The 24,813-nt window shown below is 48.5% G+C and overlaps 9 protein-coding genes across 10 annotated transcripts; 3 read left to right on the top strand and 6 right to left on the bottom strand.

The window, feature by feature from the left end:
• Positions 1–376: 376 nt before the first annotated feature.
• Positions 377–3,109, bottom strand: Naa60 (N-alpha-acetyltransferase 60). 2 transcript variants are annotated; one of them, XM_086833282.1, is made up of 6 exons: positions 2,403–3,109; positions 2,051–2,174; positions 1,801–1,965; positions 1,517–1,737; positions 1,330–1,441; positions 377–1,232 (listed from the first exon to the last, which is right to left on the bottom strand). In XM_086833282.1, the coding sequence occupies exons 1-6, from the start codon at positions 2,417–2,419 to the stop codon at positions 1,101–1,103; spliced, it is 771 nt and encodes a 256-aa protein (XP_086689408.1). In that variant the 5' UTR covers positions 2,420–3,109; the 3' UTR covers positions 377–1,100. The 2 variants fall into 2 exon arrangements, with proteins under 2 accessions (XP_086689408.1, XP_086689407.1); XM_086833281.1 differs by having other exon boundaries at positions 1,517–1,965.
• Positions 3,062–6,445, bottom strand: defl (Integrator complex subunit 7). The gene has a single exon (XM_020961048.2). It carries the CDS (start codon positions 6,317–6,319, stop codon positions 3,296–3,298), a length of 3,024 nt encoding a protein of 1,007 aa, XP_020816707.2. The 5' UTR covers positions 6,320–6,445; the 3' UTR covers positions 3,062–3,295.
• nbs (nibrin) lies at positions 6,445–9,740 on the top strand. The gene is made up of 5 exons (XM_020961050.2): positions 6,445–6,583; positions 6,644–7,453; positions 7,506–9,058; positions 9,119–9,191; positions 9,262–9,740. The coding sequence occupies exons 1-5, from the start codon at positions 6,565–6,567 to the stop codon at positions 9,291–9,293; spliced, it is 2,487 nt and encodes an 828-aa protein (XP_020816709.2). The 5' UTR covers positions 6,445–6,564; the 3' UTR covers positions 9,294–9,740.
• Positions 9,205–10,373, bottom strand: LOC110190518 (uncharacterized). Its single transcript, XM_020961051.2, has 2 exons — positions 10,231–10,373; positions 9,205–10,173 (listed from the first exon to the last, which is right to left on the bottom strand). Exons 1-2 carry the CDS (start codon positions 10,319–10,321, stop codon positions 9,218–9,220), a joined length of 1,047 nt encoding a protein of 348 aa, XP_020816710.2. The 5' UTR covers positions 10,322–10,373; the 3' UTR covers positions 9,205–9,217.
• Positions 10,374–10,498: 125 nt separating this feature from the next.
• LOC110190598 (uncharacterized) lies at positions 10,499–12,382 on the top strand. The gene has a single exon (XM_020961192.2). It carries the CDS (start codon positions 10,499–10,501, stop codon positions 11,645–11,647), a length of 1,149 nt encoding a protein of 382 aa, XP_020816851.2. The 3' UTR covers positions 11,648–12,382.
• vsg (visgun) lies at positions 11,891–15,132 on the bottom strand. Its single transcript, XM_086833283.1, has 3 exons — positions 14,936–15,132; positions 14,704–14,836; positions 11,891–13,889 (listed from the first exon to the last, which is right to left on the bottom strand). Exons 2-3 carry the CDS (start codon positions 14,774–14,776, stop codon positions 13,414–13,416), a joined length of 549 nt encoding a protein of 182 aa, XP_086689409.1. The 5' UTR covers positions 14,777–14,836; positions 14,936–15,132; the 3' UTR covers positions 11,891–13,413.
• Positions 14,943–18,147, top strand: SH3PX1 (sorting nexin 33-like protein SH3PX1). Its single transcript, XM_020961109.2, has 3 exons — positions 14,943–16,280; positions 16,831–17,483; positions 17,554–18,147. Exons 1-3 carry the CDS (start codon positions 15,528–15,530, stop codon positions 17,843–17,845), a joined length of 1,698 nt encoding a protein of 565 aa, XP_020816768.2. The 5' UTR covers positions 14,943–15,527; the 3' UTR covers positions 17,846–18,147.
• A 306-nt stretch (positions 18,148–18,453) lies between these two features.
• LOC147643523 (uncharacterized) lies at positions 18,454–19,957 on the bottom strand. Its single transcript, XM_086833284.1, has one exon. It carries the CDS (start codon positions 19,955–19,957, stop codon positions 19,460–19,462), a length of 498 nt encoding a protein of 165 aa, XP_086689410.1. The 3' UTR covers positions 18,454–19,459.
• On the bottom strand, positions 18,454–24,651 carry LOC110190578 (uncharacterized). The gene is made up of 2 exons (XM_020961166.2): positions 20,317–24,651; positions 18,454–20,252 (listed from the first exon to the last, which is right to left on the bottom strand). The coding sequence occupies exons 1-2, from the start codon at positions 24,153–24,155 to the stop codon at positions 20,189–20,191; spliced, it is 3,903 nt and encodes a 1,300-aa protein (XP_020816825.2). The 5' UTR covers positions 24,156–24,651; the 3' UTR covers positions 18,454–20,188.
• Between the last annotated feature and the right edge of the window lie 162 nt (positions 24,652–24,813).

Here is a 24,813-nt window from a genome sequence, read left to right on the forward strand (position 1 = left end):
CATCAACATTTTATTAGCCAAATAAAATTAACCTTTTTTAACTTTTGACAACAAAAACTTAATTATAATATGTAAACATAACAAATAGATAATAGATAATATCTTATTTTGTTATGTCTAGAAATTAAATATTTATATATATAATTCTTTTTATTTTTGTAAGATAAACTAAAATATAAATTATTATTCAAATAATTTTCGTGGAAATTAAAAACTTATGTGTATTGACGCTTTTTAACTTTGTTTTTAATTGGTTGTGCAAATAATTCTTAATTTTCCCACAAATGTATGATCAAAATTATATTTAAAAATGTCAATTTTGGCCATTATTTAACCTTATAAATTTCAATTAATAAGTTAAAAGAAAACACCGTCATTTGTAACTTTACAAGTTTTTTATATTTATTTTAAAAAATATTACAATTTGCTAGATAAATTGTGCCTAAACGTAATCAGAATTAGCTGCGAAAAAAACAATATAATCATTAAAATACTTTTACAAAATACTATATAGAAACAGCGAACAGAGTTTGGTTTTTAAAATTGTTTATCTTCCTTTGTGGTAGTTTTGGGTAGTTTAAATCGTAATTTATTCGTTCTCTCAGTTCAAAAGCTATATATTTACGTGCAAATTTCATAAATTAATCAATATAAAGCATGAGCATCTTTGTTTTCGGCTAAACTAAATAAATGACTGTCTTGTGCGTGAAACTTAGGACGTAAAACGTAAAAAACTAAACATTCAAAAATAGGAATAGGGAAATTTAAACAAAAAAACATGGTTCGACTATTTACAGCAGTGAACGAACAGAAATAGGTATCTTCATTAAAACGTAATAATACACTTATCCGAATTATATGTTACAACTGTCAACTTATGCTTTCCTCGAGTTGTTCTTTGCTAGATCTCTTTCTCTTTTCGTATAAAAACTTAATGATTCTCTGCGGGTGTGTATTGTTGCCTAACATTTATAATGAAGGTGTGTCTGTGTGTAGGGTGGTGAGTGTACATATAAATGTTTTTGTTTTTGTTTATGCTCAACAGAATGACATAATGTCACCGTGACTGGGAAGGATGCAAAGGCAAACGTGTCCCCAGTTCACTCGATAAAGTTGAAGCGCGTGAGGAGCTTGTGGTAGAACCAACGCACCACCTGCTGAACGCGACCCGCCACCCAGGCGCACAGGCTGCTCGTATGGCGCACCTTGGAGGCATAGTGCTTGATGTGATCTGTGCAGAGAGAGTTAAGAGGGCAACCAAAAGTATAGGGAAATCATAAAAACGAAAGCGAAACAAGCTAGCCAGTTGTGGTATTTGGTAAAAGGATATAATAATGTCCAGGGCGGATGGCCGCCGTTGATGTAGTTCACATAGGTGAAGCCATCCTTGCCCTTGCCTCTGATGTTGTAGTAGTAGGGCAGGAACGAGTGTAGCGTGAATCTGGAACAGAAAAACGGGGTTAATAGACCCATGACACGCACACAACCGGACAACTACGACTACGAATACGAATACCTTCTCTTCTCGTAGAAAAATATGGCAGGTTGATTCGTGGTCAGCGTGTGCAGGAAGATCGCCTTCACCGAATACCGTTCGGCTGTCGTCAAGTGGTTCATGAGGGCGTCCAGCAGCAGCGATCCGATCCCGTTGCGGCGGTGGGAGCGATGAACGCCCAGCGACAGTATGTAGCCAACGTCGGCGGTGCGACCCATCGAGTCCGGCAGAATGCCCTTGTCCTGCATGGGAAAACCGCTCAGCCTGGTGTACAATTCATCACTATCACTCTTATTGGCTATTACCTCCTTGTTGACATTTCGATAGGGTTTGATTTCGGCAACGATTAAACCAATTATGGCCAGATTATATACAGCCGCCAGCGCAAAGAAGCGCGTGCTTGAGGTAATATCCTCATACCATGAGAGTGGATAGTCGATTGGAAACCATTCTTGGCACAGCTGGCGCACCTGTGTGTAAGGAGAGAGAAAGGGGGAGGAAGAAAACAAGGGATACCGGATCACAGGGAGATGGAATCATTCCACCACCACTCACCTCTGTCAGGTCGTCGGGCACCAGGAACCGGAGCTGGACATCGTTAATAGAGCACAGCGGTACGTGATCGCAGTCGACGCGCGTACTATCGCCACTGCCCGGCGGCGCGCTATGTTTGTTGTACCTACATAATTGAGTTGGAGAGCCGCAAATGGTAATGGTTCATGATCTACGTATTAGTTTTGTCTTGTTTGGGTTTTAGATTTCGGTTTCCACTTGCATAATACACGGCGACGCGGCGTCGGCGGCACCGTCAATAGATAAACAAAGCAGAAGCTCAGCCCCACTCACTACTGACAGCCAGCGGTTGCCGGGGGAGTCCGTGGGTGCCCACTGATAACCATATACTCACAGTGTGAATTGCGCCATCCTATTGTCCGGGGGGGTGCTGCTTGTGCCGGTGCTCCTCCACTGCTGCTGCTGCCACTGCCGATCCCACTGCTGCTGCTCTGTCCAATTAGAGCAATTATGTCCATTTATTGCCGCCGCCACCGCCGCTGAACAGGGTTAAGCGCGGAATCTTGTGTCAAAGGAAGAGCCCTACGGTGAGGCTTTTGGCTTTGGATTGATGCGATGCAGTGCGTGTTTTCGGGTGTGCGCACTCAATTGGCTTCAATTAAAATTTACATTCGTCGCCCGCGGGGCGAAATGGGCGACAGGCGGAGATCGGATCGGGATTGGATCGGAACCACTTGCTGTCGGGCGGAGGTGGGTTCGGTAAGCACAGTGTGAATGAATCTCGGCGAGGCGTCTGTACGGTGAGTCCGCTACAACGCTAGCCAGGTGGTGCTGCTCCGCTGGTGTGGCATGCCGATGCTGTGCTGCCCGTTGCTTACAAGTTGCAGTGCCCCAAATGCTGTCTCATTTTCCAATTTTTTTGTTCGCCAAAAAGAATTAATGAAAACAAATCAGCGCAGTGTGACCGTGGCTGCGCAGAGCCCAAAATGCCACCGGAAGCGGAAGGCACTAAAAAAGCTTATCTCTACAAAAAAGAAATACTATGGAGAATAATTTTTAATTCAAATTTAATTAATTTTATTTGATACAATCTAATCTAATTAAATACGATATGAAAGGGACTGACGAAAGAAGATTAATTTCTGCTTAAGGTATTTTCGTATACAATTTAATACGATAAAATAAAACCTTCGGTTCAAATTTAAATCTGTATCGTACAATAATTACTTAACATTTAATATTATTATTACAAAAATATTCAATTTTAAAAATTAAGCCTAAGAGCTTTTAAAACCTTCTCGTCTGTCCCACGGCTTGGGAGGTGCTTGGCGCTGGCGCCGATGGTTTGCTGGGATCCTCCAGCACCCGGACCACCATCGAGGACTTGGGACCTGTGCACCAGGTGATCCCGTTCTCGTCCACAACAAACGTCTCAAGTGTCACCTGAAAGTGACCACCACTAGAGATGGGCAGCAAAAAGCTCCCGGAGAGAAAATCGCGCTGGGGCTTCACAATCTGATTGAGGGTTACGGTGTCGTTGGCTCCCGGCTTAGATAGCTGGTCCTGCATCGATCTCGGCGGAGGGGTAATTAGCTGAGATGTGAGGCTTAACTGGACGGACTCAACCCGTCGGAAGTGCTTCTGCTGTTTGCTAAAATGCTGCAGTACACCCTCCACTTTGATGACAAGGTTACTGCCCGACTGGACATTCACCGGCTCAGTTGCGCTCCTAGGCTGCGGACTTACCGACAGCTTGATCTGTGTGGACTGTAGGATCTGGAAGAAGTAACGCGGCAGGCAGAGTGGCGTCTTGGTGATGATTTCGATTTGGGCTATAATGACGTCCAAATGGCGATTGCTGATGGTCTTTGCATTTGCTGGCTCCAGTGGCAGGTTCTTCTGCATCTGCGCCATACGCTGGCAACTGGCCGCAAAGTACCGCGTCTCCGGGTGATCCCCAGTGGTAAGAAAGACGGGTGGTTCCGGTGGTGTGGCATAGCAGATAGACTCGATGATGTGGGCGAAGAGAGCACACTGGAACTCAGCTACCTGCAGAAACTCTAGTGTCACATGGTCGGCATCGAAAGAGGATTTGTAGAGCCTAGCATACGATTCCTCGCAGGCCTTTAGAGCCTTGACCAGCTTACGCAGCTGATTTGTAACATGGCCGAACTTCTGCAGGTAGTCCCTTGAGTTTTGAGCCAGACTTCCGGCGATGGCAGGCGGCGGCACAATCACTTGGGCATTCTTCACAGTCACCGCGAGAAGCAAGGTCTGCAGAAACTGTGCCCGTATCTTTAGATACTCCAGCTGAAAGGTGCACGGATGCTGAGGCGAGGAGCAAGCTCGTAGGCTAGCCAGAGCCTGCTGGTAAAGATTGCTGGCATTCTCCAAACGCTTCATCAGCGGCATCAAACTTTCTGGTGGTGCCTGCAGTGCGTTGTTATCCCGCATGACGGCGTAATCCAGTCCATAGTTGAGAATGCACTCGGCCTGCGAGATTTGCGAGAGCGCCACGAGGAAGTAGTGCATGTGATCGATGATCACCATCTGAGAAATCTTCGTGTATATGTGCGCAACCACATAGTGATGGCCATAACGACTGGCAGTGCGTGCAATCCTGTACAGCGTCCAGCAATTCAGCTTGGACAAGCACTTCTCGAAAATGTTGGTCACCTTTTGCGGCAAATAACATCCCATTGTTGTCAGCAGTACCAGAGCACTGAGGATCTCTACGGTTTTAACCTGCTGCTCGCAGTTCTGCGGACTCTCAATGATGCTGTTTAACTTGTGCAGGATTAGCGGCAGGCGGGACAGCATGGGGTTCACTTTTGACGGCGGCGGCTCATCGGTATCCATGGCATTGCTGTCGTCCTCACCAACCAATCCCTCCGCTGTGGAGAAGGCATACTTGCGCAGCTGAAAGTGCTCACAGAGTCCAACCAAAGCTTCACACATAAGCTCCGCGTTGGCCGGCGGATAGGTTACCTTGTCACCCAGTGTGTTGGTCACAATTTCGATGAATGAAGTCCCGAATTCAGCATTCGCTTGCGTGATCCTTATGCCGTAGGTCAGCACCCGCCGAAGATCCCTGGTGCACTCCGCCCTCCTCGCCGTGCAGAGGAGCAATCCCTCCATGTGCAGGTTAACCATGTGCAAAATATCTTCCACCTGCTGCACGCCGCTCTCCTGCTTCTTCTTGAGTCCAAAGGCCCCGAGGACCGCAAGCACGGCCATGGCCTGGGTTGCTGTGGTTAAGTCGTCCAGCTTGCTGATGCACTGGATGCAAAGTTGAAGCAACGCCCCACGGTGCTCCCTTAGAAGCTGCTGGCAAGTGAGCGGGCACTCGCTGAGCTTCAGCAGAATCGAGAGGAAAAGGAACTGTTCCTGGGAATTAGTACACAGCTCGAATCTGCCAATTAATGCTTCAATCGCTGGCTTGGGCCAGGCATCCACGCTCTGTCTACCCGCCAGCTCGTTGAATGAGCGCAGCACCTGGACGCGTACGGGTGTGCGAAGATCTTGCATGAAGTCCAACAGAACCTCCAGCTGGCCGGGCACACCAACTAGTGTGCGTGAGGATAACTGGGTAAGCGTGTCTATAATGGCCACAACGAAGCTCTGGGCGGGATACTTTGGCAGCAGATCCATGCACAACCTACTGACAAGGGATGCTGTGGTGGCGTCATGATGCATGTGCCGCAGCACGGGAATTAGGAGCAGCTTCATAGGTACCGGCACCTGCAGCGACTCGATCATGTCTGAAATCTTGGCGCACATGCTGATGGCAAACGAACTAGACTGCGCGGCAAAGCAGCTGCTGGCATAAATGGCCGCCTCCACCTCGACGGTGTCGTGACTGTCCAAGGCCCTGCGGATGGCATGATGAACCTGCTGCTTCTCGGGAATAACACGGGAAACTGCGCCGAGGGTGCGCAGAAGCAGGGCACGCGCCACCGGATCATTGGAGTGCATCACCATGAAGATGCGACGCACAAAGTTGTCAATGTTTAAGATCTTGTCCAGGTGGTTCTCGCTCTGCTGGCAGACTCGCAGCACCCAGAAGCGCAGGAGATTCGATCCGCTGACGAAGAACTCGGCCAGTTTGATGAACGAAGAGTTGATCAGGATGGGGAATGGGTACTTCTCGAAAAGACGCGGGAAGCGGACAATCGCCTCGCACTGGATTCCCTGCTTGGCGCTACGCAGACCCTTGTCCAGCTCCATGAGCACGGCATTCGAGTCGTGCTCATTCTCGTTCAGGAAGCTCTCATTGAAGGTGCTGACACGGGTGCCGGTCAGGTGAGCCATGGTTGCAGGTGGATTCACTTACATTTATTTCCGAAAAACTTGATTTTCTTTAATTTTTTAAGGCCACTAACCGACAATAACAAACCGGCTGAAAAATTTTCTTCTTCTGAACAGTGCTGCCAACTCAGTCCGAAGGAATCCTGCTGAACTTGGCGGTATATTTAAGCGCTCTTGGCACGGTCACACCAAGGCAAAACAAAATAAAGTTGTGTTTTCTTCCATCGCAATTTCGTGATTTTTGTATTATGTTTGTTTTATCCAAAGGCACGTTAAAAAGGTCATAAGCGTTACATTGTTTAATTGAAATCTTTACCTTCCCCACAGATGAGGAAAAGTTCGTTTTGTTGCCCTGTAAGTCTGTATATACCGTCGGTCGTCTCTCCACGGACCTAATAATTCAGGAGGACCTCAGTGTAAGTCGCACCCATGTCAAATTGTATTTATCCGGAAACGATGATGAAACCCTCCATGTGGAGGACCTGGACTCCAGGTATGGCACCTTCATTTACCAACGGAATGGCAAGGATGCTAAGAAGATCGCAACAAGGATACGCACCCCGCTAACTGCGGGTATTAGTTTGCGTTTCGGGGGAAACACTAGCGTATGGCAGGTGTCACAGCTAAAGCTGGTGACCACGGCCTCGGCTTTGACGCGACCTCAGGTCCAGGAACTGGAGGAGTTGCTGAAGCCCCTGGGCGGAGTCGTTAGCCTAAATTGGACTGAGGAGTGTTCGCATCTCACCATGAACGAAGCCTCGGTCACGGTGAAGTTACTACACGCTCTGCTGGAGAACAAGCCTATTGTTACCTTCGCCTTCTGGCGAAAGTTGCTGCAGGTAGCACAGCGAACCCACGTGAAGGAGGGCTGGCCACAGCCCAAGGATTACCAGCCCACTAACATGGATGTTAAATGGCGACCGGAACGCACCACCCTATTTGCCGGCAAGACGTTCGTCTTCATGAATCGAAAACACTTGGAGATCTACGGGGCAGTTGTCCAGAAAGCTGGCGCTGCCTGCAAAGATCTCAAATCCGGGGTGCGCAAAAACTTTCTGACCAAGAAGGATGTTATAGTAATACAATACGTGCCATCAACACAGTCCCAGGCCACTGAAAGTTTGAATAGTATTCAAGGTAAGCGCGTGAAGTTCATGTAGCCGAGTAATATCTGTCATTTCCTCTGTAGAGATCCTGGAACAGGCCGGTCTGCGGGTTATCCAGGAGTACGAGATTGGCATGGCGCTGCTACACTGCTCCATCAAGGAGTTCTGCAATCCAGGGCACAAGTTCATTAACGATTCGCTGCCTACCACAGAATCTGTGACCTCCTCGATGGACTTCAACTCCTCGATCCTGGCGCCCAACACCGAACGGAGTGTAGGTCGATCCTGTGCGGAGATCATTTCAGAGTTGACTGTGCCCGAATCGGAGGTCCCACAGCAGCCCGTGACCTCCAAGCGTACGGCCCAAAAGCGCCATTTTGATGCCGTAATACTGGAGTCTTCGGATGAGGAGCAGGAAAAAGCCGCTTCAAAGCGAGCCAAACCTATGCTCAAGGAAAAACCAATGAGAATTGAAAAGAATAATGCCATAGAAGTAAATTCTTCCGATGAGGATGAACCTCCCGCACCAGTGCCGCAAAAAAAACATTTGAAACAGAAAGTCACTCCTGTATTTTGTATTGATTCCTCGGATGAGGAGAACAACAATGATGCCGAGAAGCCAAAAGAATCGTCAGCTCGTGGGGTCAACATTCCAGAAACCAGGAACAAGGCAGATTCGGAACTCATAGACAACGCCCAGTTGGCCACAAAGAAGCCAATGCCATCGGCAGTAACCAGGACATCACCACGCCTAAAAGCCAACACGGAGGCCAAAAATATAACAAATAAGCAGGCAGAGAAGCCCATAGGTCAAACTAAGCGTCCCGTTCTACCCGTTGCTTTTGATCCTGAGGACGACAACGATGCAGCAGAGCTTTTCCAATTCTCCAAAACACCACAAAAGCCAGTGGAGAGAAAGTCAGCGGCTAAGGCCAACAATCCTCCCGGCAGAATAAATGTGATCAATTTCCTGCAGAAGTCTCAGCCGCAGGAGTCCTCCCCGGAATCACAGCATCCTTCCCAGTCCCAAACCGAGTCCCGTAAGCGGCCCCGATTGGAGCTACTAAACGAAAGTGATAGCGATGACGGCGAAGATTTATTCAACTTCGCGGATAGCAATAAAAAGAAGCAGAAAAAGACGGAACTGACAAACGACGACTCCAACGACGGCTTCTTCAACTTTAACAACTCGGAAGAGCGGCAAAGCGGTTCTGTCAACCAGGACTTTGTGCAGACCGAGCCATTCTGTCCGGAAACGGAAATAGAAAAGGCAAAATCCAAGTATATAGTACCACAGCGCAAGGAGCAGCCCCGAAAAGTGGATGTAAGTGGTTGGCTATCGTGCAGCAGGCTGCACGACAGTGACATCAAATCGGAGGCGAATGTGAGCGTGGAAATGTCATCGCTTGCTGGAGCCAAGCTGGAAAAATCTCTTAAAGAAGATCCGGATCCAGAGGAGGAGGACTCGAAGAAGCATTTAAAATGGCTGGCCGCCATGAACGATGGCATTCAGGTGCGCATGTGCAACCTGAACATCACCACCACTCGCAACACTGACGCAGTAGATGCGGCTTCTCTGAATGGATCGGCAAGCAACAACTACGGTGGCCGCAAAAACTTTAAAAAGTTTGTCAAGGTAAAGTGTTTGTTTTTCAATTTGATGTTGATTTGAACTTGGCTTTCAATTTCTCCACAGACGACCAATCCGAATCCACAGCGTCGCGTTGTGAGTCTTAAGCGTTTACAGCTGGTAGATGGCATGGTGACCTGTACGTAAGCATAAACTTTTGAGCCTCTACTTTATTTTGCTTATAATAAACTTGCGAAATATACTTAAAGCCTTGGCTGGATCTTTGCCTAATTTACGCTGAAAAAGGGTCTGGGCCGCAAGCCACTCATGCTTGGAGATCCTCATTGTCAGGTAGTTCTCTGGCGGAGGATTCTGATTCCTGGCCTTGGTTTCCCGGGCAATAAAGCGCTGGGCATCCTCAACAGTGGCCAGGACTTCAGCTGCATTGAATTTAGGCTTCGCAGATCTTAAAGTATTACTTGGTTCCTTCCGGGCTATCACTGTACCCACATCGGACTTGGCTCTTTCCACTCTGGTCACGACTTCTTTTGGTTTCATTAGAACAGGAGCAGGGGTGGGTGATGTTACCTCCTTGGTACTCACAGGTGAGCTCAATTTTGCAGGTAAATCCTGATTATCCATTAGAAATCGGTGCTTTTCCACTTGCGGAAAATTGTGGACTTGTGGCCATAATCTGTTGTAGAGATCGGCACTGTGGCTCGCCTGAAGGGTGCTCAGCTTATTGATCTTGGCAATGGCTGCCAGCAACAGGGTGACAAAATCCATAAAGAAGTTATTCCGCAGGAGCTGGGTGAAATACGTGGCTGCGCTGATGCAGCATTCCCGGATTCGTTCGTGGAGATGATAGAAGCTGAGAAGCCGCACCAGAATGAACTGGAAGCTGCTGCGCGTGGGCAAGACCCCGTCAGAATCTCCATCACATACATCCGGCAGAGTGCCTCGGAACTGTTCCAGATCCCTGGCCAAATCCAAACGTAACAACCGACACAGAGCCGCGTTTAGTTTGCAGACAGTACGGAAGCCCGGAACATTTCGAAACGAGTTTTTCCGGCGGGCCATTAGTCGTCCAATTAACGCCGCCGTTTCGTCGAACTCCTTCGTCTCCTGCTCTCCGCACTGTTGCAAGAGGAACCTGTTGATATCCACATAGACATGCTTGGCTGTGGAGTGTAGGAAGTGTAAGTGAAAAATCTTGCTATCTGGTGTTGGCTACCCACCGAATCCTGTGTTCTCCACTTGCAGTGTCACCAACGGTGGCTTTTTTAATTCAAATTCGTTCCAAAAACAAGGATTTCCCGAGGAGGCCATGCTGCAGACAAAAATTTGTAAATAAATAAAGAGGACTGCCAACTTAACGGCACTGCCAGCTGTTATAATGAAGTATGGTGATGGTATTTTAGTCACAGGGTGACAGGGTCATACTAGTTCTACACGTGCGAACGAATTGCACGATTTAATAACTTAAGCACGTTTATTTGGAAAAACATGAAGAAAAAACAGGTGGAAAGCGCATCGGAGGAGGAGGAAGTACTGGCGGAAGACTCGGAGGTATCCGATGACGAAGAACTGTCAGCAGAAGGCTCTGAGGCATCCGGTGATGAGGACGACTCTGAGGCATCCGGCGTGGAGGAAAACAGCGAACTAGACCTGGCCGCCAGTTCAACAGAATCCGATGATGATGACGACGAGGAGGAGAATTCAAAACCTACACCCAAGAGTCGGGCGGAGGTCATAGACGAGCAGATCCACAGCAAGTACGAGCAGCTGAGGGGCACCCGGCTTTACGTCCGCTTTCCCAAGAAACTGCCCCTGGATGTGGATGAGTTTAATGCCAAGGTGAAGGCGCTGCATCCGCTGGTGGTGAAGGCACTGAAGCCTCGACAGAAGCATGCTCGCTTTTGCCTGGTGGAGTTCAAATCCCAGAAAGAACGCGATCAGGCTCACGAGGACCTCAAGACCTCTATTAAGACCGATGACGAATACAAGGGATTCTACATCTCTTTGCCCAAGACCGACTCCGCGGAGTTCATCAACGAGCTCGTCACCCGCAAGCAAACCTCTGTGGAGAACAGGCGAACCAAGCGCCTGATGAAGCGCGCCAGCAAGAAGGCGCTGCAGGGCAAGCGCAACTTTACCTCGTCCGTGGTCATCACCAATTTGCCCAAGACCGCCTCGGTGGCTCAGGTGCGCCAGCTATTCGCCGAAGCAGTTGACATTCAAATTAAGCCGGGTAAGGGTAAGTTCCGTGACGCGAGTGCGGCGACCGTAACCCTGCCATCGACCCACGATGCACGCAAGGCCATCAAACAAAAGCTGAGTCTGGCCGGCACGGAACTGATACTGCGCTTCAACACCCAGACGAAGCGAAAGACCAAGCCCAAGGCCAAGAATGGCAAATCCACTCCTGAAAAGAATAAGAACCAAGGAGAGAAGAAGATTCCGATAATGCCCAAACAGCAAGATAAGCAGCAGAAGCCTAAAGTAGAAAAAGGGGAAGCCCCCAAAATCAACAAACCAATCCAGAAGGCCACCCAGCAGAAACCGAAAGAAAATCTAAAGAGAAAGGCACCTCCTAGCGGTGGGGAATCCCTTAAACTGAAGACCCCGAAAAAGTTGAAGAAACTTAGCGCATAAAATATATTGTAGTTGTTAAAATGTTCCCTAATTTTAATAAAAAAAAAACATTAATTTTTAAAATCAACATAGACAGGGTCTTAATGGCAGGATAAGCGATTAATTGGTGTTTACACGTACAGAACTGATCGTCACGATAGCTTCCGACCTTGAAACTCTGGGCTCAAATAGAATTTATTCCATCAAAGATACGGCTTTTCCAAATAACAACCTGATGGCATGATGAAGGCTAATAAAGACCGATTTAAATGTTTAAAATATTTATTATTGTACACGATATACAGACATAGATATATTTATATATGTATATATATATATATATATATATTAGTAAGCCGGCTGAGTGATTTACTGGATATACATTCATTGATTGGGTTATTTTAGCTTATATACTTATGAGATTTTTCATGTGCACAGAGTTCATTGACGGGTTCTTGTGTTCGATTTTTGTAGCTTCAAAGGTGTAATATTTGTATTATTTAGCCAACAGTAAGCAGCGGGCAAAGGTAATGGTAATTCATATGTATAGATTCAATCCTAGTACAAAATATTCAACATTGCGTATATGCATTAACATTGGGGCTTCTGTTCTCTACTCTGTGTATCCTTGCTCCTCCTTCGACCTTATGTATTTATATATTGCATATAAACGCATGTCCCGCCATGTATCCTGTTGCTGTGCATCGCGGCGGGTCGCTTTATTGATTTTTGCAATGCCACCTCCCTACCCTAGCAGAAGAATCGATAAGTGGGCGAAAAGAACGTTATTTTACGAGGCAAAAAGAGGGGGGAACAAAAAAAAAATGCACATTAAGGGAGGAATTAGAAACGCGATTCTCGTTTTTTCTTTTTTTAAGCTTTTTTTGTTTGTTTCGTTTTTTGTATAGCTCGTTAAGGTAGTAAATATTCTTAGTTCCTATATAATGAATTGATTTTTCGAGTTTTTCAAAATCCGTGTAAATATAATCAAAATTTATATATTCCCTTCGTAGCTCTATATGTATTGAATCCCAGAAACAAAGCCGTCGCCAGCCAGCCGCATTCCTACGGATTTCTATGTTATGTCCACTGTTCTCGCTATCTCAAGCAGTCTCACATATTTGCTGTTATTTGTTCATTCTCCTCTCCTCAAGTCTCTTTCCTCCTGCTCCTTATCCTCCTTTTTCACATGACTTCGTTTTATTTATTCATTTATCTGTTCACTTTACGCTCGCCCTTGGATCTCGGGCTCCCCTGAACATCCGCTCAAGTTGCTGATAAACTGGTGGTTTTGCAAAAAGAAAAGTACCTCTCGCATATATGGATGTGGACAAATATTGTGTGTGTCGGCCGATAAGAAAGTTATCAAGAATCAGGAGCCACCTCATTCCTCCTATCTGTCTCGCATTGAATCCGCTCTGGGGGTTATCATGAAATTTAAAACCTGACTCTACTGTTGTGTTGAATTGGATTGGTTTGGGTGCTTGGCTCTTTGGATAGCAGTAATATTGTAGTAATGTGTAGTAGTAGTATTCCCCGCTTCTAAATTACGTGTGCAGCAGCCGGTCCCGGGCAGACGGCGAGCAATTCTGCGGAGCTGCCGCCGCTCCGCCTCCGCTGCCACCACCTGAGTTGGGTGGCGGCGGAGGCGGTTGCGCCGGCGGCGATCGCAGCGGTATGGATGGCTGGACAAACCGCACACGCTCCGCATCTGTGGCTGCGGCGTTGCTGCTGGCCGCCGCCGCTCCGGCTGCCGCATTGAAGGCCGACGTGAAGGCGGTGGCGGCTCAAAGGGTATGGTAGTTACGCTCGTTGCGGGCCTTGTAGAACTTGTAGGCCACCAGTCCGATGGCAAGTAGGCCCAGGGTGAGCACAATGCCTCCAATGAATGAGGATCCATCAAAGCGGCCGCACGGCGGCTTTGGAGCCGGAGTTGTCGATGTATGGGGCGGCTGGGTCGTGGTCGTTGAGTTTGAAGGCGGCGTGGGTGTGGTCGATGTAGTAGTGGTAGTAGTAGCTGGGGTCGTGCTGCTTGTGGTTGTTGTAGTGTCTGGAGGAGTCGGAGTAGTCGTAGATGGGGTGGTGGGCACCGTTGTCGTCTTCTCCGTTGTGGTTGTTGTGGTCGGTGGAAGAGTAGTCGTGTCTGGTGCCTTAGTTGAGGTGGTTGTTGGGACCGATGGAGTAGTGGTGTTGTCCGGAGCCGGAACTGGAACAGTAGTTGCCTCTGAGGAAGTCGGTTTGGGTACGACAGTTGTAGTGGTTACTAAAATATAGAATAATCATAAAATCGAGTTATCATTACTTCGGATAAAATGAGTAAAGCCTAATTTGTTTTAATTCTGGATGATTACATTTATTTTACATTATATCGACATACATTGGTAAATGTTAAAGGAAATAATAACCTTAGCTAAAAGCTGCACATTTATATATAAAGTATATAAAAAATGCTTAAAAAATTCAAAGAAATATTTTATTTTATTCTTTGGAAAAAGCCCTTATCATTCGAAGTTTGCAGGAAATATGGATCCCGAAGGAAACAAAAATGCACGACCGATTAGCATTTATTTGATTTATTAATAACAACTTTATCAGGGGGAAAGAAGTCGTCTGTATGTATGTATGCATGTACGTGGAGCTTGGAGCATGAGTCATTATTTCAATGGGTAATTACACTGTGTCCATCGTACATTTAAATTGGAAAAATGCACGTAACAAAGATGGGGATTGGGAGAAATTTGTGGTGTTTGTAACCAAATAGCAAATACCAAAACATGGACAAGTGTAATGGAAAATTACAAGCGGGTTCCGACAAATTATTACCGGAACTTGTAAAATGTGCATACGTTAATTTGAACCTTACCCCCAGCCGGAGAAAAAGAGAAAATGGCCGGGAATTGATATTCAATATCGGATTCTTCTTTGACATAAAAAAACCCCACACTCGCACACACATGCAAGTGCCTGCCAGGCTGCACATGTGTGCGTATGTACCTAACAATTTCTTCTTGTTCTTCTACAATTTGTACATATTGAGGGCTCGACTACGATTTTGATTTTGAAAAATATTTACTTACCATCATCGCACAAGTTCAAGGAAAAAAGGCCCACAAACAGGCAGAAGACCAGCAATTTTGCCTGTCGATTCATTTTGGAGAAGGGCACGGGCACGGCTACAAGAAGAGGAGTATCTGCTATGGCCGCGGCAGCCTGCAAAAAGTGATTTGCCAGATGGAACGAGATTCACGCAGACGGTTATTAACAATTATTGCACAACTGCCGACGTCGCACAGTTCCTGTTTTGCTCACCACAAATTAAAGCAACGCGCAATTAAGAAATGAATAACACGTAGAGCTTAGTGTGACCGCGGAATTTTACATTAATTATACCGTCCGGCTGACAAAAATACATTCTACCAAGTTTGTTTAAAAAATACCGAAATATACCATTAACATTTAATTTATATATTTAAGTAAGGTATAGAGAGGGAACCAAGAGTGCATTTCTGAAAAACGACGAATAAAACTTTGATAAATCAATAAAATAAAAAACTTTGTTATTGAAACTTAACTGTTTATTGTACATAGCTCGTAAAATTAGCTTTGAACAACCAAAAAAGGGAAATGATAATATGATAATAATAATGTCATAAATAAAATAAATAATAAATATAACAAAGCAAAGTAAGGAAACCAGTATTTTAGTGAAATTTTTGTTAAGTGTGACCGTGCATTTTACATAATTTGAAACTGCTCACACTGGTACTAGTATTTTTGTCGTTATCCCACACTGGTGGTTGGTGATTCAGATCCAAAGAATAAGCAACATTATTTTTCCTCTGTTTATGGGCCTTGTGCATACGGAACTCGTGGAATTCGCATAAAAAAGTCCAACTGGAAGATGACCTCGTACGTGCGCGCCATGTACGACTTCAGCGGCGAGCCGGGCTCCTCGGAGCTGTCGATCGCTGCTGGTGATGTGCTCTCGGTAACGCGCAGCGATGTGGGCGAGGGCTGGTGGGAGGGAAAGAACGCCCGTGGCCAGATTGGGCTCTTCCCCGCCGCCTACGTGGAGGTAATGTCTGCGGCGGAGGCCCAAAAGCTGAACGCCAGTGGCGCCGCTGCGGTTCCCCAAGTGCCTGATCCGTTTGCCTCACCGCCACTGCCTCGCTACGATCAGACCGCAGACGATGATGGTAGCAACTGGGACGATGAGGACGACTGGAGCGATGACAACGAAACATACTCGGAAATCGGTCCAGGACAAAAGAACGCGGGTCAAACAGCACGAGCCAGTGGCATGTCCCACTCTACTAGTGACTATGACAACAAGCATCTACCTATCGCGCCCAACAATGACGACGCCCAATCACTGGCCTCCGTCTCTGGAGCCGGAGCATCAGGCACCGTCAAAAAGGGCATGTTCGCCAAGAGCTCCGACTCTTATATCCTCGGTCTGTCCAGCACCAAGGAGAAGATACCCGAGTGTGAGCTCGCCTACATTACTCAGGTGGAGGATCTACCGATCTACCAGTGGACACAGAACCACTCGCCCTATTCAGTTGTGGTTGCCAGTCCCAAGAAGGAGTCCAAGTTCAAGGGGATGAAGACGTTCATAGCCTACCAGCTGACGCCTAGTTTCAACAACATATCCGTAAGTTTGCTATCTCGCCCCGCCGTGATTAACAACGCAATGCGATAAATTCCCCCCGCCTCAGTAAATCTCTGTGTGTGTCAGTCAGTCATTCAGTCGGTGTTCCTTTTCGTCTGCCCAAGGGTGACTTTGGGTTGAGTAACTGGCACGCCGACCAATCCTTTGTTTTCGCACTTAATTGCAGTCCGAGACCCCAATGGGTGACCTTTCCTTAAGTCGAAGAGCAATTAACGAAGATGCAGTGGCAGTTTACATAACTTGAAGTTGCATAGAGAAAGAGGAGAGGTTAGAAAGTACAGAATGTGAGATTATAAAGAAAAGTTCAACGACAATTAAAGAGTATTTCGTAATCGGTCTCATATAATTTAAAGACTTCTTTGTTGGGGCTATTCTCTGGCCACCAATGTGCGATGATTGCTTCTGTTTCTGCCACCACCGCTGGGTATGATGATTCAGCAACAAACCCCCGTCTCCGCTGCGTCCCACATTTCGTGTCACATTTCAAAATTAATTGGTTATATCTAATCTCGGTTTTCGCTTTCGTTTTTAGGTGTCGCGTCGCTACAAGCACTTTGACTGGCTGCACGAGCGACTGGTGGACAAGTTCTGTTTGATTCCAGTGCCACCGCTACCGGATAAGCAGATCTCTGGGCGCTATGAAGAGCAATTTGTGGAGCATCGGCGCGTCCAGCTGCAGGAGTTCGTTGACTGGGTGTGCCGCCATCCGGTTATCTCCAAGTGCGAGGTCTGGTATCATTTCCTCACCTGCCGCGATGAAAAGATCTGGAAGTCGGGCAAGCGCAAGGCGGAGCGTGATCCCTACATGGGTGTCAACTACTGCTTGGCCATCTCGCCTCCGGACAAGAATCTACTGCACTCCAAGGTGGACGCCCAGCTGGAGAGCGGTGTGCAGTTCATTCACAGCATGGACGTGGCCGTTCGCAATTTAAATAACATTTCCAACGACATGGCCAAGCGCTCGATGACGCAGAGTAAAAAGGAATTCCAGCGCATCGGCGATGGACTCTCCGATCTGGCCAAGGCTCTGGCCATTGACGAGAGGCGAGCACCCACCAGGAACGCTGTTCCGCTGTCGGAGAGCGTAGGCCGCATCGGTGGAATTTTCATAGGTATTGGCCAAGCCTTTGGTGACCAGCCAAAGTTCGATTGGATTCCACTTTCCGATCGACTGCATATCTACAGGTAAGATTTAGATCTCTTAATGTACAAGGCAATCCTTAACCTAATTCTTTATTTTCTTTATATAAAAAAGGGGGGTTCTCAGCTGCTTTCCGGACATCTTCTCCACCCACAAGGGCGCAATTCAGAAGCGCAAGGACTGCGAACGATCAACTGCTGAGGGCAAGATGAACAACGCCCAGATGCAGGACGTGAATCGGCGCACCGACATTGTCTCCTACACGGTGCTGGCAGAGCTGAGTCACTTCAAGAGCGAGCGGGATACACATCTGAAGCATACGCTGAAGAACTTCATTGCCGAGCAGATCAAGTTCTATCAGGGCGTGGTGGCGCGTCTGCAAGAGGCCAGCCGTCAGATCGAGTAGATCTCATTACTGGATCGGAACGGGAGCCAGCCGAGAGCACAAAGCAACAAAGGAACCACACACACACACACAACCACTTCCACAGATACAAACATTCGCACGCGTGCATTTCAAATGCTTTAGATGGGAGCTCCTACTTTAAGCGTGGATATAACTAAATGCTAAGCAAAATGTGTAAACATAACTGTTAAGAAACAAAAGTTGCGTATTTATACAGAAATTAACTTTTATATATGCCTATTATACATATACACTGGAAATTGAAAAGCCAATATATGATTATATATATTTATGAAATGAAAGCATTGTTTCAAGTACTAAAAATATTTCCTATTAGTGTTTGTCAATCATATTTACGATATTTTTCGATAATATCAACATTTTTACGTTAATTGATCTGTTTTTTGATATCTGCAAATTCGATATCTCAAAGCTTACGATTTTCGATATGATATTAAGAGCGTTATTTTTTCGCCTTAGAAGATGCTCAGCTCCTCTGAAATAGAAATAAGCTCTAACAGATGAGTGACGAAAAAGGTGCTGCCCATCCAGCACAACATTCACCCTTAATCATCTAATCCGCCCGTGCTGGAGAAAAAGTCGTGATCTTTTTGCTATTCTGTTGCCTTTATCAGCGAAATTCTCTAAAAGGGTTGCTCTTTATTTTGTCCATTTTCATGTTCATGCTTTTTGCCATTTTCGCGTTAATAAGTTTTGTGATTCTTGTTGTGTTTTGGTTTTGTTTTTGTTTTTGTTTTTTTTTTTTGTATCTAGAGAACATAAATGTTAGATTGCACATGTTAAGGGGTTATCCTTGCATCGTGTTCATAAATAATATAATCAGCGTAATATAACTACATAGTAAAAACAAAAAAGAAAAACACATTTCGGAATGAATACAAAATTGGTTGTTGTTGCCTTTTAGCGCTGCGGTTTTCGTTTTCTTTTTTGGTAAGGGCCCAAGGATCGAGGATTGTCCTGGCGAGATGATTGGGGATTTGGGATAGATGGATCTGGGGGAGGGGAAGGGGATCACTAAGTGGTAATACATCTAGATAAAAACGCTATATACAGACACGCACGAGTTAATAATAATAATAATATAACGCAGCTTGAGATAATAATAATAATAGATTTTGGTTAACAATAATACAATAATTAGGTTTTTCCACTTCTTTTTTGCCATTCACTCTTCTACAATATTTTTTGTTTAGTTTTTTTTTGTCTCATTTTCTTATTTGTTTTTCTTCTTTTTTTTGTTTTGTTTTTTGTTAACAAACTACCAATAACAAATTTTTACTAATTCAATTTAAGTTTTTGTTTCTTTCATTCGGTTTTCTCGCTTTTGTTTTGTTTATAAATTATTGTTGTTGCTTTCGGGGTTACCTTGTTGCTGTTGCTGTTCCTGTGTATATATTAAATTAAAGGAAAATTCATGGTTTATCCTTTACCAATTCCTGGCGGTAAAAACGGCCTATATACGACGCCTCTAAATATATATAGTTATTAATATTACACATAAGTGTTATATATGTATGCCTATATGTGTGTTTATGTTTAATATGCAAGTGTTGCTGATGGGGATGCGATCCTCTCTGTGATCCTTTCTCTTGCCTAGCCATAGTCGCCACCGAAGCGTCCGTGCTTATTACTGTTGCTCCCGTTGCTGTTCTGCACCGCTGCAGCGGCTGCCGCCGCCTGGGCGGCCTTTTCTGCCAGCAGGGCCGCCTTCTGTTGCATGTAGGGATTGAAGTGTTGCATGTACATAGAGGCAGCTGCTGCCGCCGCATAATTGTTGGCATAGTTGTTGTTGCTCCTTTGGTTGGTGCTGCTGCCGCTCCACTGCTGCTGTTGCTGGAGTTGCTTATGCTGTTGCTGCTGCTGCTGTTGGTGTTGTTGCTGCTGTTGCTGCTGTTGATGGTGATGTTGCTGCTGTTGCTGCTGCTGTTGCTGCTGCTGGTGCTGCTGTTGATGTTGCTGCCAGTAGCCCTGCTCCGCCGACATGTAGTTGTTGCTGGCATCGCTCTCCTTCTGATACAAATACGAATTGAGAAGCGATTCGCGTGCGGCGGCGGCGGCCGCCATCTGATTGCTCTGGAACATATTCTCCATGGCCGCCGCCGTGGGATAACAAAACTTGTTGCTACTATTGTTGCTGTGATTTTGATTGTTGGCTGCTGGAAGTTGTGATTGCTGTTGCTGATGTTGTTGCTGCTTGGCCACGGCATGGTAGTTGCTATACTCATGGTGCTGCTGCTGCTGCTGTTGCTGCTCCTCGTAGCTGGCCGTTGTCCTTGATCCCGCTGCAGGTGATGGTGGCTCCTTATGAGCCCGGCTTGACTGTCATTCGCCAGTGGCCGTCACTGTGGTCCACTGCCAGGGGCTATTGTAGCCCTGTTTGGGATTGCTGGAAAGGTTTGAAGAGGTGTTAAAAACAGGTAAAGCAACCACGAAACGAGATAACTACTCACCTTCCAAAGAGAGGATGCCACAGCGCCGAGTTGGCATCCAATCCGGCTGCACCGGCGGCCGCCGCTTCGGCGAGATGCTGCTGTTGCTGCTGCTGCTGGTGATCCTGGGCGAGCATATTGCCACGCTTTCGCTGCTGCTGGGAGCCGACGGACGAGTGCTGCTGCAACTGCTTGGCCTGCTCTAGGGGATTGTAGGTAACGCATGCCTTGCTGGACCGAAGTGTGCGTCCGCCGGTTACCGTTTCCTTGCCCTGATCCGGAGCCGTTTTGTGCATCGAGGAACGCCCTCGCATACCGTCAAAGGGCACGTTGAGCAGGGACACCACATTCGCTTCCGGTTCCAGCAGATTCGAGAGGGATTTAATGGTCAGTCTGGGTTTGTGCTCTGCCGGAGCTGGCGGTGGAGCGGCAGCGGGTGCTGGAGCAGGCACGGCGGCGGGCGCAGGAGCGGCAGCAGCAGCTACACTCGTGTCACCTGACGCCACCTTTGATTTGGTGAAGTTGCTAATGGTTTCCGTTTCCGGCTCCCTCCTGGGACGCTTGTGCTCTTGATGATGATGCGAGGATGCAGCGGAAGATGAGGATGATGCCTCCTTGGAAGCCTCCCAATTAAGGAACTGCGGCAACTGCGGCTGCAACAGCTTCTGCATGAGAGCCAGCTCCACAGGATTGGTGAACCCGTTGAAGGCAGTGGTGGCGCCACTGGCTGCACTTGAAGGAGGTGGAGCATGAGCTGCCGCCGCTGGAGGAGCGGGAGTGGGCACCTTGGGCTGCTGCTCCTCTGGCGGCTTCTGTTTCATGCACTGCTTGTACAGTTCGTCCAGATGCTGCAATCCGAACTGGCTGTTGTACAGCGGCAGCAGATTGCTCATGAACTTCCTTTGCAGCCCCAGTGGATCCTTGATGTTTTTGAAGAACTCCTGCGACAGTTGGCCAAAGTATGGCAGCCACAGCATCTGCTGGAGTAGCGCCAGCGTAGTGGCATTCAGATCCGTGGAAAGACTGGAATCCGCCGCTGGCGAGGGCGGAGTGGGGACCACAGGAGCCACTGCTGTGGGCTTGGGTTGAGCCGGCACGGGTTTGGCCTGAGATTGCTTCGGGCTGGGACTCCTCGCCTTGCTGCAAGGCACCACAATCACTGGATCTGGCTCCTTTGTCACCTTTGCCGCTTGCTCCGCCTCCGTTTTGAGTATGGCCTCTAGCTGCTCCATGGTCACCACGAGAATGTTGGGATTCTGAATGATCTCCGGATAGGCAAAGGCCTCCGGAAGACGCAACTCCGGCCTGGTGGTCAGCAGCAGGGGAATCTCACGGGCTGGAGAGGCCAGCACGGCACCGAGGCGATCCTTTGGCACGAGTATCGGGTCTGGGACCTTCCACTGCGGGTTACTAATCAGCATCTTCAGTTGGGTAAGGGCATCCGGATCCTTGTCCATCTTGATGCTGGCTTTCGGACGCTTCTTGAGCGGCTGACTCGACTCTTCTTCCTCCTCCTCGTCGTCAATCACTACTGTCTCCAGTTTGCCTTCGCGTCCTGCTTTGCCGAGATCCATGGGCTCCGCCTGCTGCGGGTTGTTATTGCTATTGTTCAGCTTGAGGAACTGCTCCAGGATGAGATTTTTAATAGTTTCCGAGGTGGTCTCCACCTCGGCCGGGATGGAGTTGGCCTGCAGCTGCAGGTCCCGTTCCGGGGACTTGAGTATATCCGAGCTGGAGGTCACTGCACACTGGCTGCGCGACTCGGAGGGCGGACACACCTCTTCGCGCTTCTTGTAACTCAGGTCCTTCGGCGTCTCGTCCACTCCACTGGCTTTGTCCTTTTCCTTTTCTGGCGTGGGAGTCATGGGCGTTGGGGTTTGCGTCATCTCAACAGTGGCTGGAGTGGGTGGCTGTGGTTCTGGCTCGGCGGCCACCGCCTCCTGCTGTTTCTCGAATGCCTCGATTCCTAGGAAGAGCTCTCCGTTCAGGCCCTCGATTTCGCCAGCCTCATTAAATGACAGGCACTTGGGCGCGTCGTCGTCATTGTCCATGTTGAGGATGCTGGGTAGATCCTTGCCGAGATCGGGCACGCAGAAGGAGCTCAGTTCGTCGCCGGTGGAGGAGGTGGAGGTGTTCTGCGGATTATTGCACCCGCCGCTGCTGGTCTCCTGGACGAGGTTATCCTCGCAGCTGCGCTTCACCAGGGAGTCCAGCAAATCCGCCCCACTGCTCCCGTGATCACTGCTGCAGTTCTGCAGAAGATCATCGGCATCGTCCAGTAGATCCTTTAGATTCTTGGTATTCGCATCGAGACTCTCCGCGGAATCATGGATCGCTATGGGCAGCGGTTTATCCTCCTCCTCCCCGTGCTCAGCCGGAATGGCGTCGTCGTCAGGGACCTGGATCAGGGCAATATCACCCTTGGGTAGGAACAGACCGGTCTTGGGGCATAGCTGCAGTTCCAGCGGCGAGGGCGTGGAGCTTTGATATGTGGGCGTGTTGGTCTTTGTGGCCTTGGTCGAGGCATTAGTCTCCTCGCTGTCCAAAAGTCCGTCAAAGCAGGGCGTCCCTGATGGACAGGCCTGCTGGCCAGATGGCAGCACTACCACATTCTCGATCAGGTGACCATTCACCTGATCCGCATGGTCCGCATCCAGCTGCAGCTCCTCAGCCTCCTCCTCTTCCGGCTCCTCGTCTTCGATCTCGTCCGGCAGCTGGGTGACGCTGTCCTCCCAGTCCTGCAGCAGATTCTGAGCAATGACAGGCAACTGTGGCTGGTGCTCAGGTTCCTGCTCCACCTCGTGTTCGTGCTCCTGTTGGGTCACCAGCTCCAGGTGCTGTGCCTCCTCCAGGTGCTGTGCCTCCTCCTCTTGTTCGTCGTCCCCGTGGCGCTGGTGCTGGTGTTGCTCGCGCTTGACCTTCATCAAGGGTGCGGCGGAGCCGTGGAAGAATTTAACTATCCGCGTGGAGGAAGCATCGGTTCGCGGCATGGAACGCCAGCCATTTGTGGTCTTGGTCAGACGAATGCGGTTCCGCTTGTCGTAGTCCTCGCAGCGCACCTCCACGATGCGGGTGTCGTCCTGCTTGACCCAGAGGAAGATGGGATTGACGCTGGGCGTTGCAACTGCAGAGCCATTACTACTGGGAGAGGGCTTGGAACTGGGATTAGTGGGAGTTTCAGTAGGTATGGGTGTGGTGAGTGGCCGCGGGGCAGTAGCTGCTGGCACCTGCTTCTCCTCCTCTTCCTCCTCCACTGCGCGTGGAGCCTTGGGCTTTGGACTGACTCTCCGGGGCGCCACCACATTGGATGCAGTGACCGTCGTCGCGGCTGTTTTGGTTTCGAGTTTTACGGCAGCCGTACGCGGCACTGGCGGCATTATGGGATTCACAGGAGCGGGACTGGAAGCGGTAATGGGAGCGGGAGTGACAGTTGGTGCGGCAGGAAGAGCAACTGCTGCTGGTGGCTCAGGGGGCGGCAGCTCCGGGCCCGCGCTACACTTTGGTTCCGTCTTGATCTCGCGCAACACACTCTTGCTGATCCGCGGCGTATTGGCCACCTTGAGATGTCCGAACTTTTGCTTGGCCCGCGTGTTCTTGCCGCGCGCTCCTTTGCCGCGTCGCCGCGTCGACTGCTCCTCGAAGACCAGAAAGATATCCCGCGCCACTCTCCGCCGCTCCGACTTGCGGTGGCATACCGGCGGTGCCGCTTCCAGTTCCTGCTTGACGATGCCCTCGCCGCCGCCTCCTCCTGCATCACCGCTGCTGCTGTTGTTATTGTTTGCTTCTCCCTCCTCATCCTGATTACCGTTGCCGTTCGCTACGCAACCTCCACTTGTCCTGCAAGTGGCATTCCGGGGCATTTTACGGCCGTTGCGGTCGTCTCCGTTAGTCCGTCGTCGCTGGCACAGAGCTGGTGGTCATTTTCCCCCGCGCACCACTCCTATTGCATCGTCCGGTCGCTCTCCTGCCCCCGCCGCCGCTTTTTCGTTTTTCTCTCCTATTTTCTTTTCGCCTCGCGTTCGCCTTTCCTTTCCCCGTGTATCCGTATTTTTCGCTCGCTCTGGGCCCCCCTCTTCTGCCACTTCTGATTGGGAGCAGCGTTCTGATTGGCGGCCACTTGCCTACGCTTGGACTCAATCGGTTAGCATTGCAGCCGTGCACTTGCAGCTCCAGCGTTTCTAATTCAGTTAACTTCACTCTGGCCTTATGGTCGCTGTTTTTGCTTCGCTGCCCTGCTATCCGCTGTGTGTTTTACGTTGACAAAATCAATGAATTTTGTATATATGCACAGCTGGGGATGCCAACTCGCTTGCGGCCCCCAAGTTGGCGAAACTTCGATAAAAGTCTGGCAACACGAAGAGCTCCACACACAAATGTCTGGCAAGGCTACCTCGAGACTTAAAGTCAGAAGCGTTGCCAGACTGTGCATTCCCGTGCGCCCAGTTGGCGAAGAGTTCGAATCTATTTCACTTTTCGCACAGTTTTAGGCGGAAAAAAATAACAGTTTAATAATAACAC

The sequence above is a fragment of the Drosophila serrata genome, unplaced genomic scaffold (genome assembly GCF_035046125.1).
Source record: "Drosophila serrata isolate PLE 108 unplaced genomic scaffold, ASM3504612v1 contig_272, whole genome shotgun sequence".
NCBI classification, from domain to species: domain Eukaryota; kingdom Metazoa; phylum Arthropoda; class Insecta; order Diptera; family Drosophilidae; genus Drosophila; species Drosophila serrata.

Coding starts and splice junctions, on each gene's coding strand:
- LOC110190518 (XM_020961051.2), bottom strand. CDS start 10,321: ATGGCCTCCTCGGGAAATCCTTGTTTTTGGAACGAATTTGAATTAAAA. Junction 10,174..10,230: donor AGTGGAGAACACAGGATTCG/GTGGGTAGCCAA, acceptor TACACTCCACAG/CCAAGCATGTCTATGTGGAT.
- LOC110190578 (XM_020961166.2), bottom strand. CDS start 24,155: ATGCCCCGGAATGCCACTTGCAGGACAAGTGGAGGTTGCGTAGCGAAC. Junction 20,253..20,316: donor TGGCATCCTCTCTTTGGAAG/GTGAGTAGTTAT, acceptor AAACCTTTCCAG/CAATCCCAAACAGGGCTACA.
- vsg (XM_086833283.1), bottom strand. CDS start 14,776: ATGAATCGACAGGCAAAATTGCTGGTCTTCTGCCTGTTTGTGGGCCTT. Junction 13,890..14,703: donor CTTGAACTTGTGCGATGATG/GTAAGTAAATAT, acceptor TCTATATTTTAG/TAACCACTACAACTGTCGTA.
- Naa60 (XM_086833281.1), bottom strand. Junction 1,966..2,050: donor TGCCCGACGACCTGACAGAG/GTGAGTGGTGGT, acceptor CCTTACACACAG/GTGCGCCAGCTGTGCCAAGA. Junction 1,442..1,516: donor TTTTTCTACGAGAAGAGAAG/GTATTCGTATTC, acceptor TTTCTGTTCCAG/ATTCACGCTACACTCGTTCC.
- LOC110190598 (XM_020961192.2), top strand. CDS start 10,499: ATGAAGAAAAAACAGGTGGAAAGCGCATCGGAGGAGGAGGAAGTACTG.
- defl (XM_020961048.2), bottom strand. CDS start 6,319: ATGGCTCACCTGACCGGCACCCGTGTCAGCACCTTCAATGAGAGCTTC.
- SH3PX1 (XM_020961109.2), top strand. CDS start 15,528: ATGACCTCGTACGTGCGCGCCATGTACGACTTCAGCGGCGAGCCGGGC. Junction 16,281..16,830: donor CTAGTTTCAACAACATATCC/GTAAGTTTGCTA, acceptor TTTCGTTTTTAG/GTGTCGCGTCGCTACAAGCA. Junction 17,484..17,553: donor GATCGACTGCATATCTACAG/GTAAGATTTAGA, acceptor TATATAAAAAAG/GGGGGTTCTCAGCTGCTTTC.
- LOC147643523 (XM_086833284.1), bottom strand. CDS start 19,957: ATGGAGAATATGTTCCAGAGCAATCAGATGGCGGCCGCCGCCGCCGCA.
- nbs (XM_020961050.2), top strand. Junction 9,059..9,118: donor ACTTTAAAAAGTTTGTCAAG/GTAAAGTGTTTG, acceptor ATTTCTCCACAG/ACGACCAATCCGAATCCACA. Junction 9,192..9,261: donor GGTAGATGGCATGGTGACCT/GTACGTAAGCAT, acceptor ATATACTTAAAG/CCTTGGCTGGATCTTTGCCT.